The sequence below is a fragment of the Carassius gibelio genome, chromosome B11, assembly GCF_023724105.1.
Source record: "Carassius gibelio isolate Cgi1373 ecotype wild population from Czech Republic chromosome B11, carGib1.2-hapl.c, whole genome shotgun sequence".
Taxonomy (NCBI): domain Eukaryota; kingdom Metazoa; phylum Chordata; class Actinopteri; order Cypriniformes; family Cyprinidae; genus Carassius; species Carassius gibelio.
In genome coordinates, this window is record NC_068406.1 from 21,892,934 (window position 1) to 21,910,464 (window position 17,531).

The 17,531-nt window shown below is 38.1% G+C and overlaps 2 protein-coding genes and 1 long non-coding RNA gene across 7 annotated transcripts; 2 read left to right on the top strand and 1 right to left on the bottom strand.

Annotated features, from left to right (window-relative positions):
- Positions 1-430: 430 nt before the first annotated feature.
- On the bottom strand, positions 431-16,994 carry LOC127968574 (MAP kinase-interacting serine/threonine-protein kinase 1). Of its 4 annotated transcripts, none has more exons than XM_052569861.1 (12): positions 16,838-16,994; positions 5,255-5,356; positions 4,964-5,061; positions 3,999-4,078; positions 3,821-3,894; positions 3,629-3,733; positions 3,491-3,546; positions 3,164-3,259; positions 2,884-3,078; positions 2,473-2,637; positions 2,030-2,073; positions 431-1,947 (listed from the first exon to the last, which is right to left on the bottom strand). In XM_052569861.1, exons 2-12 carry the CDS (start codon positions 5,352-5,354, stop codon positions 1,758-1,760), a joined length of 1,203 nt encoding a protein of 400 aa, XP_052425821.1. In that variant the 5' UTR covers positions 5,355-5,356; positions 16,838-16,994; the 3' UTR covers positions 431-1,757. The 4 variants fall into 4 exon arrangements, with proteins under 4 accessions (XP_052425821.1, XP_052425823.1, XP_052425822.1 ...); XM_052569863.1 differs by lacking the exon at positions 16,838-16,994 and adding an exon at positions 14,486-14,635; XM_052569862.1 differs by lacking the exon at positions 16,838-16,994 and adding an exon at positions 6,318-6,443.
- Positions 7,162-11,048, top strand: LOC127968579 (uncharacterized). 2 transcript variants are annotated; one of them, XR_008156019.1, is made up of 5 exons: positions 7,162-9,436; positions 9,548-9,606; positions 9,695-9,760; positions 10,439-10,575; positions 10,692-11,048. It is a non-coding gene; the product is annotated as an uncharacterized LOC127968579 (long non-coding RNA). The 2 variants fall into 2 exon arrangements; XR_008156018.1 differs by having other exon boundaries at positions 7,163-9,245.
- On the top strand, positions 13,146-16,257 carry LOC127967967 (uncharacterized). Its single transcript, XM_052568733.1, has 10 exons — positions 13,146-13,548; positions 13,641-13,700; positions 13,795-13,845; positions 13,950-14,021; positions 14,125-14,202; positions 14,304-14,423; positions 14,507-14,590; positions 14,732-14,952; positions 15,120-15,279; positions 15,387-16,257. Exons 1-10 carry the CDS (start codon positions 13,146-13,148, stop codon positions 15,530-15,532), a joined length of 1,395 nt encoding a protein of 464 aa, XP_052424693.1. The 3' UTR covers positions 15,533-16,257.
- Positions 16,995-17,531: the final 537 nt, after the last annotated feature.

Genomic DNA, 17,531 nt, shown 5'->3' on the forward strand with positions numbered 1-17,531 from the left:
TGTTAACCTTTAACGCTTTCAGGTTCGGCTAAAACATTACAACATACATGATGCACAATTTCTCCTCAAACACTTCTAGTAGAATATCAATACACTTGGAAACAATCATTAACATCTCCAGTTTCTCATGACACTGATACCCAAGGATCCACAAGGCCTGTCTGTTCAGTCTCCTCCACAAGGCTAGAGAGGAATAAATACACGCTCTTTTCAGTGCAAGGAAGAATTGAGGAACCCTTTGATTATAAGCTCTCAGGTCAGGGAAGATAGTATGCACTGGCTGTTTATCAAAGTCTCTTTAAGAGTAAGGGTATTCTGTAGTCTTTGTGTTTATTCAGGTCTTTTACATCATAATCATAAAAATTCTGTTATCCACAACAACAATCCACACTTATTGATGAATTAAGTGCATTGAATAAAGACTCAAGTGTCAGTGCAACCTGCTTTATTTCTCAAAATTGGAAAACCAAATGAACACCTCTGACCTATGAACTGTTCCCAGAGTTGTTAGTGTTAAATGGCCATTCCATAGACAGCATTTGTGAAAATCAGCATTTGATTCGCCATTAGAGTATCACACAAGCATGGAATACTGAGAACATAGCCATTGATGTGAGGTAGCGCCCTCTAGAGTCATCCCTGGTACATGAAACACTTTATCGTAAATGTACTTAAATAACACATGGACAACCACTACATTCCATTTCATCTCAAGTCAAATAGCATTTTAAACAACAAATAACAGGAAAAATAATCGTGCATGTTTTGTAATTTGAAAGATAACTGAGAGGTAATTTAGTTATTTGGCACAATAGGAGCTCTGCCCCCCCCCCCAAATGGCAAACATTACACTTAATACAAACAAAAGTAATAAAACGTACTCCATCTTATAACTAAATCAGCTATAGGACAGGCTCATCGCCCTGATGCATAGAAAAACAGTGCACTTTTACAACAAAACTAATTTTTTGAAAGTGGAACAATGAAAAAATATAATTTAAATAAAAAAATATAATCATCTGAAATCTGAAAAGATAAAAAAAAAAAAACTTACTATGCAATATTTACTAACTATCTAAGCTGAAAGTGTACGGTCAAATGTATATTATACCTCATCAGCACCTTTGTTAAAGCAATAACTCTCAAATGCATTTCCACTTAAGACACATGGCAGCATGGCTTTACATAGCTCAAATAAACCAAAACATTATTCCCTCAACAATAACTGCAACTAGACTACAGCTAGACCCTATATAAAACACATAGAAAATTGGAAAGTAACAAAGCAAGATGTCCAGTGCTTTATAGTAAATTTTAAAATGTTTAAACTTTTAAGTTTAAAAATGCTAATGTTAAATAAAAGCCTCACTGATATGGCAACAATAAAATCAACATCTGTAGAATACCCTCAGAGCTGAGCACCCTTTTTATATTAGACTGACAAACACTGCCAGCCATAAATATCTGGTAATAAATAATTAAAAAGCACAGTTTCTGATGCTTAAAATACATAAAACTCACATTACACAGAGTAAAAGACCTGTAAATAAATTAGAATTGTCTGGATGTTTTTGGTTTGTATATATAAGGCTAGTCTGTGCTACAAGTTGGTAGCACTAAGCCTGTGATGCATATACATGTGTGTTATGCACAAGTTAATGCCCATTCAGTTCACCAGAGAATGCATGTGTATGAAGGCTTAAAACGCACTTTGGCGTGCACGAGTATAACCGGAGCACCTGTAGGGAGGGCAGGTGTCAGGTATTGGTGCGCAGTGCTTGAGACTGTGCTCTGCGACGGGCTAATCTAGAGTTAGATGGAGGGGAGAGCCTCATGGAGCAGACCACGGCACCGAAGTCCTCCTGCTCTTCCTCCTTCTGAGACAGCTGCCGATTGAACGCGATGGCTTCAGCGGCAAACTGAGTCAGGTCTTTAGTGCTGCAGTTTCTGTGGGTTCAACCAGAGAGACGGTTAGAAACATTGCAGAGACTGGAAAATATACTTAATCTACTGCATCGAAATCAAATACCTTTGTAGAACACGAGGAGTTTGAAGAACTCTTTCAGGTGCATTCTGAAAATTGAAAGGAGTAAATAAAAATAATGTATATGATAAACATTTTGTGTATTATTACATTAGATTTTTATAATGTATACTTTCAACAAACGCTTGTGGTTGGTAAGTATATTTTTACCCCAAAAAAAAAGAAAAGAAGAAGAAAAAAAAAACTAATTTTATTGCAATATCAAATAATGGTGACTGTTTAAATATACTTTAAAATATAATTATTTCTGTGATGAAAAGCTTTGACAAACATAAGAAACTCCTGTAAAAAAACATTAAAAAAAATCTTTTTTAGATACATAAAGTACTAAAGAAAGTTTCTGTATTATCAGTTATAATTCCATATTGGCCATCCCTGTTAAAGATGAAATCATGAAGTCTTCAAGAAAAATAAAGCTAAACACTCACCCCTTGCACCCAGGAATGCTTCAGGACCTGAGCAGCACTCAGCCGTAGAGTAGCATCTCGCACCAGCAGCCGCGAGATCAGATCTTTAGCATCGGCCGAGATCTGAGCCCAAACTCCATCCCTAAATTCATACTTCCCCTCCTGAATCCTCTCAAACAGGTTGTTCTGAACAGGAGAGGACAACACTGCTTAGTTGTCTTTAATGGATGAAGTGAATACTCAACATTTAAGGAGAAGAACACCAAGGCACTCGAATTGTAGTGAAAAGCTTTTCACTACAATTCGAGTGCCTTGGAGTTCTTGTCCTTAAATATATACTATCATACAACCAAAAAGCACCGAGATTTCATACCCCATGCAGCACAGTGCTTTGATGAATACTCAACATTTTTAAACTAGTGTGTGCTTTACCTGGCAGGCCCGACACGTCTCTCCTCGTTCCCAGCCGCAGTTGGTGCCGCAGTGGCCAGTGAAGGGAGGACTCCCGCTGAGCAGGATGTAGAGAATCACTCCAAGGCTCCAGAGGTCACAGCGTTTATCATAGAACGAAGCCTCATCCGTAAAGACCTCCACCACCTCAGGAGCCATGTACTCTGCCGAGCCACACTACAGGACAAAACACATCCCTCAAAACATGCCACTCCACAATTTTACAGTTCTAGAATGCTCATAAATGTAAGGACGCGGTTACCGGCGTGGTGAGCTCAGGGGTAGTTATTGGGGTACAGGCACTGTTTAGCTTTACTCCACTCCCGAGATCAAAATCACAGATTTTCACAGGAGACACCTGAGTAACAGCAAAAAACTCAATACAATTAAGACTGGCTATAAACATACAATGCATACACTAGAGGTGGGTGATATCATAAAGACCTTATTTAAAGCAACTATATTGTGATGTATATCGTTACGTGGAATAAAATGATATTGTGATATAAGATTTCAGTCATATCGCCAATCCCTTTACACTACTGTTCACAGGTTTGGGTTCTGTAGCCAGACAAACTATGCATGTTACCTTATCAGTATATTCACACAGGATATTTTCAGGCTTAAGGTCCCGGTGAGCGATTCCTGTGAAAAGAGACGAGTCTGAGTAAACACACTCGCAGTGATTCATGGTCCCTGGGCCACAGAGTCAAAGTAGAGTTTTCACCTTTGTTGTGCAGAAAGTCCAGTGCATGTGCTATATCCCTGACTACATGACTTGCCTCTCTCTCATCAAAGTACTTTCGACTCTGGATGTGTGTTAAAATGGAACCTTAGAGGGAAAGAGAAAACTCTTCAGAAACGAATAACCGAGAATGAGAATGCATCTGTGTGTAACTTCTAGACAACTGTACAGTACCTCCGAGCAACTTCTCAAACACCAGATAGAAACAGCAGTCATCTTCAAAAAACTGAATGAGCTCCAGAATGTTCCTATTGAGAAGAACACGATGCATGCAAGTGAGCAGTTATGTGTAATAATAACTACAATCAATTATGAAATGAGGTATAATGAGCACTGTTGAATAAGATCATACTTATATCCTTGACACTGGTAAAGCGTCTCCACCTCTCTGAAAACTCTACTGCGACTGTGACCAGAGTTCTTCTCAATTATCTGAGAAACATAACCACACGTTACACACAAAATAATTTATGTTTGTTTGACAAAGAACTACTCTGTTATTTTTCTAAATATTTACTATTTTAGTATCATTATCTTATGAAAGTACAGGGTTTCTGAATGTTTTACGAAGATAAATTTACACCTTTTTAAAGACCTTTTTAACACCAAAGTAAATAAAATTTAGGCAGCACAATTGTATTAACAATTGTTGCAACACTTAAAATACAACTTCCAACCAATCTCCATCACTTTTTAGTTAATAAAAAAAAGCTAATTGTTTGAATAGCTGTCATTAGAATATCGATCACATCTGATCACACTTGCAAACAAAATATGCTCTTAATCTGTAGCTTTGTCTTGTATTCCAGAGCAAATTACTAAAACTTTTAGGAAATCGAAAAACATTTACTTAAACTATTTAACTGTTTTCAGTTAAACTGATCAAAATGAAGAGGGTTTGCTTATTAAAAAATAATAAATATCTGCCAGTGAGCTCAGAAAAATCGACTTAATTTCAAGGGAAACAAGGTTTTATTCCCCATTGATAGATGTTTGTTCTTGTTTTAAACATAAACTCACTTCATTTTGTCCAATTTCTCAGAAAACAATGCTTAATTATTTCATTTTGCATCTCATGCAAATTAATCTTGATGTAAGGATATTTGTATTGGAAAACATTACAAAACACTGAGGGAAATTGCCTTTTTGCAGTGCATGCAACATTTAATACCATGACTTCTTGATTTTAAGACTTTCTGCTCTGATTTAAGGCTTTCACTTGTGGAAGGGCAAATTAAAGACTTTAAAACCTTTTTAATACCCACAGAAACCATGTAATTGTAACTACAAAATCATGGGGGGGGGGAATCCTCTCACCTTGACAGCATACTCATTGCCGTTCTGTAAACTCACACAGCCCTGGACTTTAGCATAAGCTCCCTGACCCAGCAGCTCGTCCGTCAGCTTGTACAGATCTACAAAACACACACACTTGTGAGTTTACTCATTTTAACCAATCAGGAACTGTTGCAATCACACATTTCAAAAGATCCGATGATGCACGATACAGATTATACAGACTGCATGCTAAGAATAAACCACAGAACAAAAAGGTGCACATTATGAACACTAATAAGAGTTTTTGTCAAGTTCTAGATGGTTTAGTACCACTAAATTTGCCAGTGAAACTGTCTGCAGCCCGAGTTCTGCGTTTCTTCTTCCGCCGTGTATCCGGGTTGGTGATGGTGATTGGTTGACTGCTCTCCATTCCTAATACCAAAATACACAATAACACAAAACCACCAGATGTTACATCACAGGTTCTTAGGTATTCTGTCAGAATGTAGTTTTTTTAAATGACTGGATGATTTTTGCGGGGCTGTTGGGGGCATGAGAGATCAGAATATGGCTCTCCACCTGGCCAGATGCCAGAGCGCTATTGGTTATCTGAGAGAAATTTACATTCAAAACAAAGTAATGTGTTAAAGAACACAAACAGCAATCAATGCTTATTTAATTCTAGAGACATATAGGGTGCAACAGTCGGGTTGCAGAAATAAAACTCCCATTCATTTTCTCCAAAGGGGAGCTGATTTTGAATGAAAACTTTTAAACCTGTAAACAAGGTTGTTAAGTGATCGGATTATACTTTACACATCAGTTCGCATTATTAAAAGTTTTTAAAAGCTCTTTTTTTTTGTCTTTTTCATTCAAATCAAAGTTTTTGTTGTGAGTCATAGTTTTGGTTCTTGGTATAAAGCCTTTTTAAATATGCCTATATGAAAATAATTGGGGAAAATACTTCCGAAACCAAGTCTGCTGGGAAAAAAAGCTTATTTGCGATATGCAAAGCATCAAGCATAAACACAACAGGTGTTTACTTGAGCATTTCCAATGGAGTAAACAAGAGCCAGGCGGTCACTGACATTCACATGCCCACAGATATGACCTTGTGTGCTTTATATGCTTCCCTATAAAAGTTTAAAGACTAAAGGATCATCGTATTTTACGTTAGCAGTTCACTATCGATATAAAAGAAAGAGAAAGTGAACACTAGGTGTGTGCACTTATCAAATTTCTTACCGAACAAGGCTCACGTGACTAATGTGTGCACCTATGTCTAGCATGGAATGCATATACTAGACTGTCAGTTCTGTTTTACTTATTTACCCGCTGTTTGAGACTCACAAACAAGTCAAGAGCCGGTTTTAAGTTAAATCGTGACACTGACGTGATATGAGCAGTGGAGCAGCTGAAGGTCCGCGATCATTCCAGAAGCCGCGCGAGACGGAACCGTGACAGCTGCGTGAAAGTAGGCTGCGTGAAATCAATTTAGAGCTATTTAACTACTTAGTTTCCGCACTGAGAAGCGATGTCACCGTCCTGACGAGTTTGGTCGAGTTCCTGTCATTTGGCTGCTGCTGCTGAGGGGAAAATCCAGCACACTCAACAGGATATGTTACGGTTTTACATAATTAAAGATAAATTAAGGTGGACTGAATGATAAGTGGCATATAGGGAAATAATACAATTATAAATCGTAGTATTTGAGATATCGCCATTCGTTGAAAAATAGCCTAATAACGGTTTTTGGTAGTGGGAATATTGGATGAGTATATAAGGGCTTGAGAAATTAACATATTTAAAGCAACAGTAGATGTCAAAACTGACTGATAAAGAACAATTCATTCAAAAATACTGATAAAATTACAAACCCGATTGCTTTTCTTTTCTCTGTGTTTAATGAAATGACATGTTATATTATGCTGAATGATAACCACGGTCGCCATTCACTTTCACTGCTCAATGAAAGTGAATGGAGACCGAGGATATCAGTCCCTTTTTTATGCTTCACGAAGACTGAATCAACTGACAGAATTCTTTTTGGAGTGAACTGTCCCTTTAAAAAAAAGAAGAACTGTAAAATGTAGTACGAAAAAAAAAGCAACAAGTTTTAGATAATTAATTAAGTGTAACAGTGTCGGCAGAATTGTAATGGCACCAACCAAAAAGATAATCCTTTTTGAGTAACTGAAAATCTCCAAATAGTTGACTGTGATAACTCTCGCGTTTTAAAGAATTAACCCAGCTAGCAAAAAATATCCGCACGGCTTCTTTTTGCCGCCGGCCCTAAGCTGTCGGCTATAGGTGCGTCCCGCTGGCGGGGATGAAACGTTTGCCGCCGAATACGTCACTCCCATTTCTTGCGAGATGCCGCCGGCGAAAAGCCGGCGGGCCGACTGCTTCATTTTCTTTGGCGGTTGCCTCCGTCTAATGGACCGCGGCCGGCTGGCGGCAAGCCGCTTTGAAATGCAAGGATTTCTACTAAAATCGACCAGCAGCCAAGGCTATGTTTAGCATGTTGGGAGTTAGAATGGAAGTGGAACTGACAGCATTTTAACTACTTTTCACATCTGAAGCGATTATAAAATCATAATAGCCTATATGTGAATTAAATCCCATATTATTATTATTATTATTATTATTTTTTTTTTTTAAGCCATTAGGGTTTATTCTTGACTCTTGATTCCATGATAAGGTACGGTTTAGGAAATTACATTTAAATTACTTTGAAACTCTGAAGCGATAGAGTAGCCTAATAGGCTATATGTAAAATTATTTTATGCACTTAGGTGAAAATTGTTTACATTTCTTTGATTTATGCACAATTGAGACATGCATAAACCAAAAATAATTCCTTTTGTAAAACTTACTTGGCAATAAATATCTTTCTGATTCTGATTAGGTTTTAAAATAGATATTTAATTCATGGTATGAACAATTTAGCTGAATAAATTGATGAAGTTAGACTTTTCACTAATGCCTGGCTACATCAGTGAACAGTGAAAGACATCTGCAACATGGCCAAAATCTTGGGTAGGTCTATACTTTATAATTTTTTATTAATTTGCAACCATGGTAATAGCCTATCATAAACAGGAAAATCTCTGTTTTGACCTGATCAGAAGGATAAACTAAAATCTAAAAGCTCCTCTGGTTTCACAGCTGCACTGGCAGATTTATGAAATATTTAGAAATATTTCGTCTTTCTGCCATTCCAGGAAATGTCATTTTATGTCTTTCATTTTTTTCCAACCTCGATTTTTTTTTTTTTTTTTTTTTTTTGACTTTTTACATGTATAAGGGATTAATTTGCAATTGCGACCTGTACAAATGTTTAAGACAGTAAAACACTTAAAAAAATGTAAACACATTATAAATGTTAGAAAGTATAGGTTTTCACCATTGCTGTGTTCAGGATTTTTTTTTGGGCGGAGCTAAAACGGTGGCTCGATGACGCACTGGAGCCACTGAGCTCCTGGCCCCTCCCCAAACAACATAACTAGAGCACACATTCGCGTCAGTTCGCCGTTCAATCGCGAGTTTCTGTGGACTACCATCGTTTAAGTAAGTACATGTTTCCTTAACGCAATATTATGTTTACATTGTTTTTAGTTTATCTTTGTAAAATCTGTAGTCATCTTTGTTCATGCCTTACTAGTCAAGCTAAAGTAAGGCTAAAGTAAGTTAGCCTTGTTTACAAAGTTGCCGCCATGTTACAATTAAAGGAACACTCCACCGTTTTTTGAAATAGGGCTTATTCACATTATTTCCTACATTTAGATAGGTGGGCAAATGCATTTTTGTGTCAGTGCATGCATTGTTTTAGTTTGACTGGGTCGGCGTTAGCTTAGCTTAGCACAATGAATGGAATCCTTTGTTGCCAGCTAGCATGGCCTGAGTAAAAGTGATCAAAAAAATAAAAAAAAACCACCTAATTACTTCTTGTGGACTGCGTATTCACAACGAGTACAAATAGCGATCCAGATTAACACTAGGCGATTTCCTAGGCAGATATTGTCTTGGGACTATATTATGGGGAAGCACAGGAGAAGCACTGCTGCTTAGGCGAAGCACTGCTACTTCGGCGCAGAGATATCACGCAACACATGAAATCCGAGTAACCCCAGAGTGCAGTCTGGACGATGGGGCGGGGCGACACTTCGAGGCGGAGCGACACGTGTCGCCCCGCCCATATTTGTTTCCCCCGCCTTTGACATTTTCCTCCGAGCCAGCAGGGGGCAGTTTGCGTTGAAACAAACAGATCGGTGGCAACTACAGCAGCAGAGTAATAACGCTATTCCGTTGATTGCTTGAGGTGAGTAAAAGTGGTTGTGTAAATATCTTATAATATGAAATGCGATGTTGGATCATTTATTCATCCATGGTACGTTCAATTTGAATAATTATTGTTAATAATTGTTATAAATTGCTCATTTTATTGTTCTTTGTGGATTGTAACAGTACACTCTGTACATGGCTTTAGTTCATAGGTTCGATTTTACAGAGGTATGGCATCACATTTGTCAAGTTATTTGAACAGACATACATGATTTTTGTGTGTATATTATTATTATTATTATTATTATTATTATTATTATTATTATTATTATTTTTCAGGATGACATGATCAGGAGGTGGTGGTGTTCTGTTCTCCTGGACAGCTTCACTCCGCAAATGTATGTAGCTGTTTGAATGTTGCTACATGAAACATTACTCTGTACTATATCTAGCAATATACCTACCTCTTGAAATTTGTTCTTTTAGAGCTCAACCACTGAGGGGAGGAACTTCACCATTCACCATGTCTTCAGGCAGAGTCCAGCAAAGCAGGTTATTTGTGCACATACATTCATTAAGAACTAATAATTACATATGTAGGTATTTTAGTTATTACAGCTACATAGTTGTTCAGATGTGAAATTGGTATTATGTACAAGTACTATATTGGTCAATACTGTGGATTATTTAATATATAGCTATCAGTTAACATCAGCATCAAAGACATTTAAAAACATTTCAGCTTAATTCATTTTCAGACAGCAGCGAGTTTTTTAAATAACTTCTGTTTGCGATCTAATGTGGATTTTGTTCACCATATAAGATAGAAATATTTATATTCAATGTAAAAGATCTTCATGTGGATCATGCATACAAATATATACAAATATCTCACTGGATTATTAAAATTAATGGCAAAATGAATGTGTGGAAATGTAAACTAATATATCCTACTGACACACAACAGCAAAAGATATAAATAATTGGCTTAAAACAGTTTTTTTTTTCAATGTGAAAATACTAATATGCCTAATACTTCTGCACAGTACTGTATATATTAACATTTTATTAGTGTTATAATAAAAGAATGAGTATGTATTGGTGACAACAATCTATAGAGTTTTTAATGAGAGTTTTAAAGCAAGGTTGTCTGTATTCAGTGTTAATATAATGTTTAATAACTTTTATATACATGTATAAATAAACCTATGTATGTTTTTGATTCAACAGCTTCCAATGGAAATCCTCAGGGAAGTTATTTTGTCGGCGGGTGACTCTGCATATTTGACACTTTCTCTGGTTTGCAGATGGTTTAGGGATGTGCTCCGAAGTTTTTCGGAAAGCGGCACAGTTTGCCTGGCTAGACAGTAAGATTTCCCCGTTTAATGCTCATTCTCCAATTGAATTTTGTAGTATGAGGCTGTTAAACTTTTTTTTGTATTATTATTATTATCTTTCATGTATTTTGTCTTTACACTATAAGTTGTGGCCAACTGGAAGAATTGTCCTCCTGTCCACTGACCAGAACGAGTTCAGACGGATGTACAGCATCAGGGAACGCTTGCAGTGCAGAGCCCTTTTCAAGTTTAACCCACCAGGGTACAGGGAAGAGACCGGCGTGGTGATCTTCTGGGCTTTTGTTTACACAGGATTTTGTTCCAAGGACTGTTGTTTTTTATTTATTTATTTATTTTTCGGCATGAAACACATTTGTGTGTTAAGTTCATTGAAGGGAAATAGAGAATGGACTGAGATCAACTGGTTTTGATGTATTAATTGATGTAATTTAAAGTTAAACTTTGCAGTGTATAATGTTTTAATAAAAAAGCTATGGAAAACACGTGCATGACAACAGGTTTCAGTCATTTACATCAGTCTATCATTCTTTAAGGTTTCTCATATTTGATGATAACATCATTTGCTATGCATTGCTCATAATGGATTCTTAATTTAGTTGTGACGGGATTGTGAGGATTAATGAGGTTTTCAGTAGTGCAGTTCAGAAAACAAATAACAGAAAGTGACGAGTGTTTTTGGGTAAGTTCTCTAGAACCTGTATAGTTCCTTTCTTGCAAAAAGTAACCATGGATTTATTGTAGTAAAAATATTTGTTGGCATATTAATTACTGTGAGCTGTAATTATAAAAACACCATAGTTTTACTATAGTTACTGTAGCAGAACCATGGTAAATTTTCGTAGGGGCCAAGGGAATGTTCAGAATATTATTGGTGACGTTCAGAGACTGGTGACAATTTTTTACACAGACACACACACACACACACACACACACACACACACATATATATATATATATATATATATATATATATATATATATATATATATGTATGTATATATAATTTGAATATATAAATCAAGGTACTCCATGACTATCTACGTAACCATACTTCGCATAATATTGCCGTGTCATTTTCAAACCAGCGAGTAATGCCGAGGTAGCGTCTACACTACAGCCATTGAGGGAGTAGACCATTTATTTTTATTCTGTTCGTCGTAATCCAAAACTCTTTGTATTTATACGGGATGTTGTGGAAATGCAACAATAAATGCAAAAACACAACATTTATATTCACTTTTTAATTTATATTAAAAGTTTATTCATCTTAGTGTCTACTTCCGCATTCCAATCCTGCTAATAGCGTCATAATTCTCTATTACCAATAAGCTGTAAAATCGTCACTCATCTGTACACCAATAAGCTCATCTTAATCATAAACCAATAACCGCCGAGGTGTCGCCCCGCCCCAACGTGTCGCCCCGCCCCATCGTCCAGACTGCACTCTGGGATACTTGTGAAATCCCACGACTTCCGTCAACATACCGGCATGAATAGTAGCTGCCTGGCTATTTTCCTTACAGTACACGAATGGCGATGAACATGGCTGATTTTGAGAGAGACGAAGAGGGTGACTTCTCAGACAGTCAAGAACCAGAACCATACCTATTTGAACCAGAGTTTACAGAAGACGAGCTGCGTGCTTTGGAAATAGAACGACAGTAGGAGACTGCGGTCAAGCCAGCCGCACTTCAGAAAAACACCGTCAAGCCAGCCGCGAGTGAAATTTATATGCGCGTGTATTAGTTGCGATCGCTCAACAGCCTGAGGACGTGAGGATGAGAGCCAACATGAACTGGTGGTGTGAATGTGGGGGAATATGCCAATCTATGCCGACGGAAATAGAGTGTCTGTGCTGTAGAGAGTTGATGACCAGGCTCAACACGTCAGATCAAGATGAGCGTGCCCGAAGTTGTGTCACATCTACAGAGGATTTCACGGCGCTGATCCATTCTGCAGTACTCGATTTTTTTTCCGGTGTGACAAAGTGAACTGGAAAAAACGCCCCACGCCGAATGGACCAAATGGACAGCTGTCCACAGAGTAAGTGATTATTTTAATCATGACGCATGTATAGATCGACCCATATTATACCTGTATTCACATAGAGTTGATGTTTTCATGTGTTGCGTGATATCTCTGCGCCGAAGTAGCAGTGCTTCGCCTGTGCTTCCCCATAATATAGTCCCAAGTCAATATCTGCCTAGGAAATCGCCTAGTGTTAATCTGGATCGCTATTTGTACTCGTTGTGGATACGCAGGCCACAAGAAGTAATTAGGTGGGGGTTTTTTTATTTTTTTGATCACTTTTACTCAGGCCATGCTAGCTGGCAACAAAGGATTCCATTAATTGTGCTAAGCTAAGCTAACGCCGACCCAGTCAAACTAAAACAATGCATGCACTGACACAAAAATGCATTTGCCCACCTATCTAAATGTAGGAAATAATGTGAATAAGCCCTATTTCAAAAAACGGTGGAGTGTTCCTTTAACTTTCTGTAATAGCTACTTTGTTTCTTCCAGGCGTTGAGTTTTTCTTTTCTTCTAAGATACGTATGTTTATACGAGTGTGAGTACGTATGTGTTTTAAGTTAGTTTTGGTCAGTCGAATTAACTACAGTTACTTGTATGGACAATTATGCCGCCGCCCATGTGGTAATGTGGTTCCAGCAGTAGGTAGCAAAATCTACGACAAGACTGATCAGTATAACTTGTATTGTTCTAGCGTTGAAACGACGGACGATGACAAGAAGAGAAAGAGAAAGAGAATCTCAAATTCCAAGTACAGACCCCAGGCCTCTTCTGATGAAGAGGAGTCTAGTCTTCCAGATGCACCAGCAGTGCTGTCGTTTGGACAACCTCTTTTGAGCTTTGAAAACATTGTTCCTGGTAACAAGGTTTCAGTGCTGCCCGATGCTCCAGAAGTTGCATCGATTCCAGAAAACCAGGAAAATGTTGTGCCATCTGTAGACTTCAGAGGTGGTATGTAAAATTGCTGTGATGCTTGATTTGTGATCCTGCCACTAAACTATACCCTTTGTTAGATTTTCAAATTTCTGTTTCCTCTTTCTCAGAACCAGGTTTCTCCCCAGAAATTCAGACTCCACTTCACAGAGCCAAGAGTTTGAGTACAAGTAAGTGATGTTATTTGTGACGTTTTTTTGTCTTGGAAACTATTGCTTCTATTTAAGATAAGGAATCCTTTAATCATAATCTGTTTTTCATTAGGACACTTGACTGGTTACTCGCCGCAGCAGTTTCTGGATGAAAGGTGTCGAGGTGTGTTGTACATTCCATTAGCATTGCACAGTTCAATTATAGTTTCATTACTGAATATGCAATACTCTGCACTGAAGTTAAAGCTGTTATGTTTGCTCTTCCAGCTCGTCAAGTACTAAGCTTTACACCCCCAGCAGCAAATTTACCCTGGCAGCATATGGGTGAAAACGCTGGAGGTATGTAATATGTTGCGCTAAACTAAGTGTTCCATTTTAAGTCCAATTCATTAAATGTATGCAATAACTTCAAACATATTTTTACGTCAATGATTATCAATAGGAGAAAGTCATCGCTCTGTAATTGGCCCTTGGACTCCCCTGGCATCTCGTGTACAGCATGAAGTTTTCAGCTATGAAGGTATATTTTAGGCCTATGTCTTAGTGTCCAGTGTTTTAAAAAGTATTGAAAATAGTGCCTTTAGGTGTTTTTTTTTGTTGTTGTTTTGTTTTTTAATGTAGATTTCCAGAGACTCCAGAATGAAAAACAAGCCGTGATGGAGGAGAACCAAGCTCTGAGGGAGGAGAACCAAGCTCTGAGGGAGGAGAACCAAGCTCTGAGGGAAAGCACTGCACGAGCAGGTAAGAACATGCACAAAAAAGTCAAACTTAGGAAAGAGTATGTGATGTATGTACAAAATTACCATATGCCTTTCATTTTGTAGCTTCGGATGACAGCGGCTCACTTCAAGAGCAGGTGAAGCAAGTTGGGACAATGTTGAAGACGTTTGCTCGCACTGGGCAATCAGGTACAACTTGCAAACAACACCTGTGGTTGTTGGTTTAATTCCCACTGGGGCCACCTATACATGTAGTAGACCTAGATATAAATGTCATAGTTTAGTAGTTGAGGGACCAGGACTGACTATTATTTTATTTAACCCCTGTAGGTGCAGATCAGACCTTAATGCTGCGACGTCTTGGAGAGTTTGGCGATGTTGTGCGTAGCATGGACAACAAAATGGACACTATGCTGCAACATTTCAGTGCCAATGTGTCTGTTGGAGAGTTATCCCTGCCAGGGGATCTGTTACTCCCCCTAGACACCCAGGAAGATTTGGCGTTGCTTGACAACAGTTTGAGGCAGGATAAAGAGCTCCAGGAACGATTTGTAAGTGTGCTGATTTCGTTTATAACTCCATAGGGTAATGTAAAAAGTAGAATTAAGATTGTACACTGCATATTCTACAGTCTGAATCCATAGCCTGTCACATTTTATATTTATGTATGATAAGCTTCAGAGAAATGTAATTTGTAACACTTTTTTTGGATTTTCAGCTTCGGTTTTTGGCAATCAAATGTGGGAGGGACCTAAAGACAACCGTCTGGCGGATGCTTCAAAGTATCTTCTCTAATCACCTTTCCATCAATACAACCTGGACTGGAGTTGGGGATAAAGCATGTTTTAGAGACATGTTCCTGAAGACCATTGTTCAAAGTAAGTTGGATGTAAAAAAAAAAAAAAAAAAAAAAAAAAAATATGTTTAGTAGATGTGTATGGCATTATGCCATTCAAATGGAATGACAGATCTGTATTTTCTACAGGAGCCATCCGGAAGAACCCGGCAACACAGGATGCCACTGATGAAGCCATCCAGGTTAACGTTACGCGTTACCTGAAAGGAGCATCTGACCGTGAAGGCGGAAAAAGGCGCCGCACAGCTGAGAGGGACCCACAGCCGACCCCTTAAACCTAGGCTGACTACTGACATCCCAGCATCACTGACAACTGGAACCCTTTCTTTATCCTGCAGTCAGTAACATCAAGACCCCTAAAGAAGCCAGAAGTGTCAGACTGCACTCCCCAATCCACACTGTTCACTGTGGATATTATCATAGTGCTTAACTTATTATATTGTTAAATATAGCTTGTAAATCCTTGTGCCACAGGTCAGCATTGCAGTTATATCTGTTCTACTACTTTTTTTACCTCAGTATTTTTTATATATATTTGAAGATGTTTATCACAGATACAAGAGACATCTTGTACCCCAGGTCAGCAATGCCATTATAATGGTCTATTCTACTCCAGAGCTTTATTCTAAATTATTACCACTTATCTTATTGTTAGAAATGGCTTGTAAATGTGATGTTATACCTGAATTTTTTTTGGTGTCCTGCACATTCTTTGGTACCAGATATACTCATTACTTATGTTTACTGGTAATTCTTTTCATGCCAGAGCTGACCTCTTTATATTATTAACAATTATTGTAAGTGTTATAATTTGCTTGTAAGCTAAGGCTGTTTTTTTTTTTTTTAACAATTTAATTGGAAACCTGCGTGTGTGTGTGTGTGTGTATTTATTTTTTTTTTTCTCTCTTTTTTTCTGTTATTTATATTTCAGGGATCTGACATCATGTTTCAATGACAGTTACTGTACTTTGAAATGTGGAATTAAAACGTCAAATGGAAATTTGTCTGGTTTGATCAATCATTATTCTTGATAAACTGCATAATATATATATATATATATATATATATATATATATATATATATATATATATATATATATATATATATATATAAATAAGCAAGCGGCGACCGATCGCTCGAAAATAGCGTTTGCCTCCGACGGGCCGCGGAAGGGTCGCCTTTGATATAACGGCGGCGGGACGGCGGTTGGCCCGCGGGCCGGCCGCGGAACGAAGGCGGTAGGAAGGCGGCTGCCGCTTCTAAAAAGCGGCTGCCGCCGGCGGTGCACCGTCAAACGTGTTTGCGATTACGCTATTCTGACGCTTCTACTGCCGCCGGAGCGCCGCCGGCGGTCCGCCGACTCATTGCTATCTGGGAAGGAACGTTACGAGCGTTTGTTATTGCGATCTATTATTTTATTGGCGCGAATCACGCGACCCGTTAAAGCCATATCATGACACAGATGTAAACATCAGCGAGCTGACCTTAGAATAGCTATTTGAGCTCGTGTAACAAACCAGTTATGTAAGTTATACGTTATAATACATGTTATGCATATAAAAAATAAAAAGACACAAACCTGGAAATTGCGGCCGAATGAGTCTAGCTGTGCTGTAACAATAACTGCCTCCACCATCCTGCGCTGAACAGCAGCAGACAGTGAGGAGGAGGAGGAGGAGGACATCCCAAAAGCGCCAACTGCCCTCCTACTGTTGAACGCTGTGGGGCATTTGCGAATCATAATATGATGACGAGTTGGTTCATGAATATTAATTAGGTTACATGATTGGGCGTACAGGGGAGAATACGAAGTCACGTAAGCATGAGCTACTGAATATTCATAATCTTAGACTGCGCTGACACGAATTTGATTCATATTCGTATTTCACACTGGAGAAATACCGGTTTCACTCACAGACAGACTATAAGTTTAGGGGGAATGCAGGATTGCTGGCGGTCAAATTTAATGATTAGACTCATACAAGGAATGAAACTCGATCTTTTAATGTTAACGTTGACTTCCGTGTCAGTAGTGGAGAGTCATCATAAAGGAGTTATGCAATCGCTACCGTGACGCAGCTGTTATGCTGTTATGTATTATTTTATTGAATCAGACTGTACTTTTATATTTCTTTAGATTTGTTACGTTGAATACATCTTTATGTAGGGTAGTTCTGCTCACACACACAGGAATATCTTAAATTAATATTTCATTGTTATGAGAAAGTTATGTTTTGGATTTTCTGATCCAATAAATAAGAATAAAGAAAGAA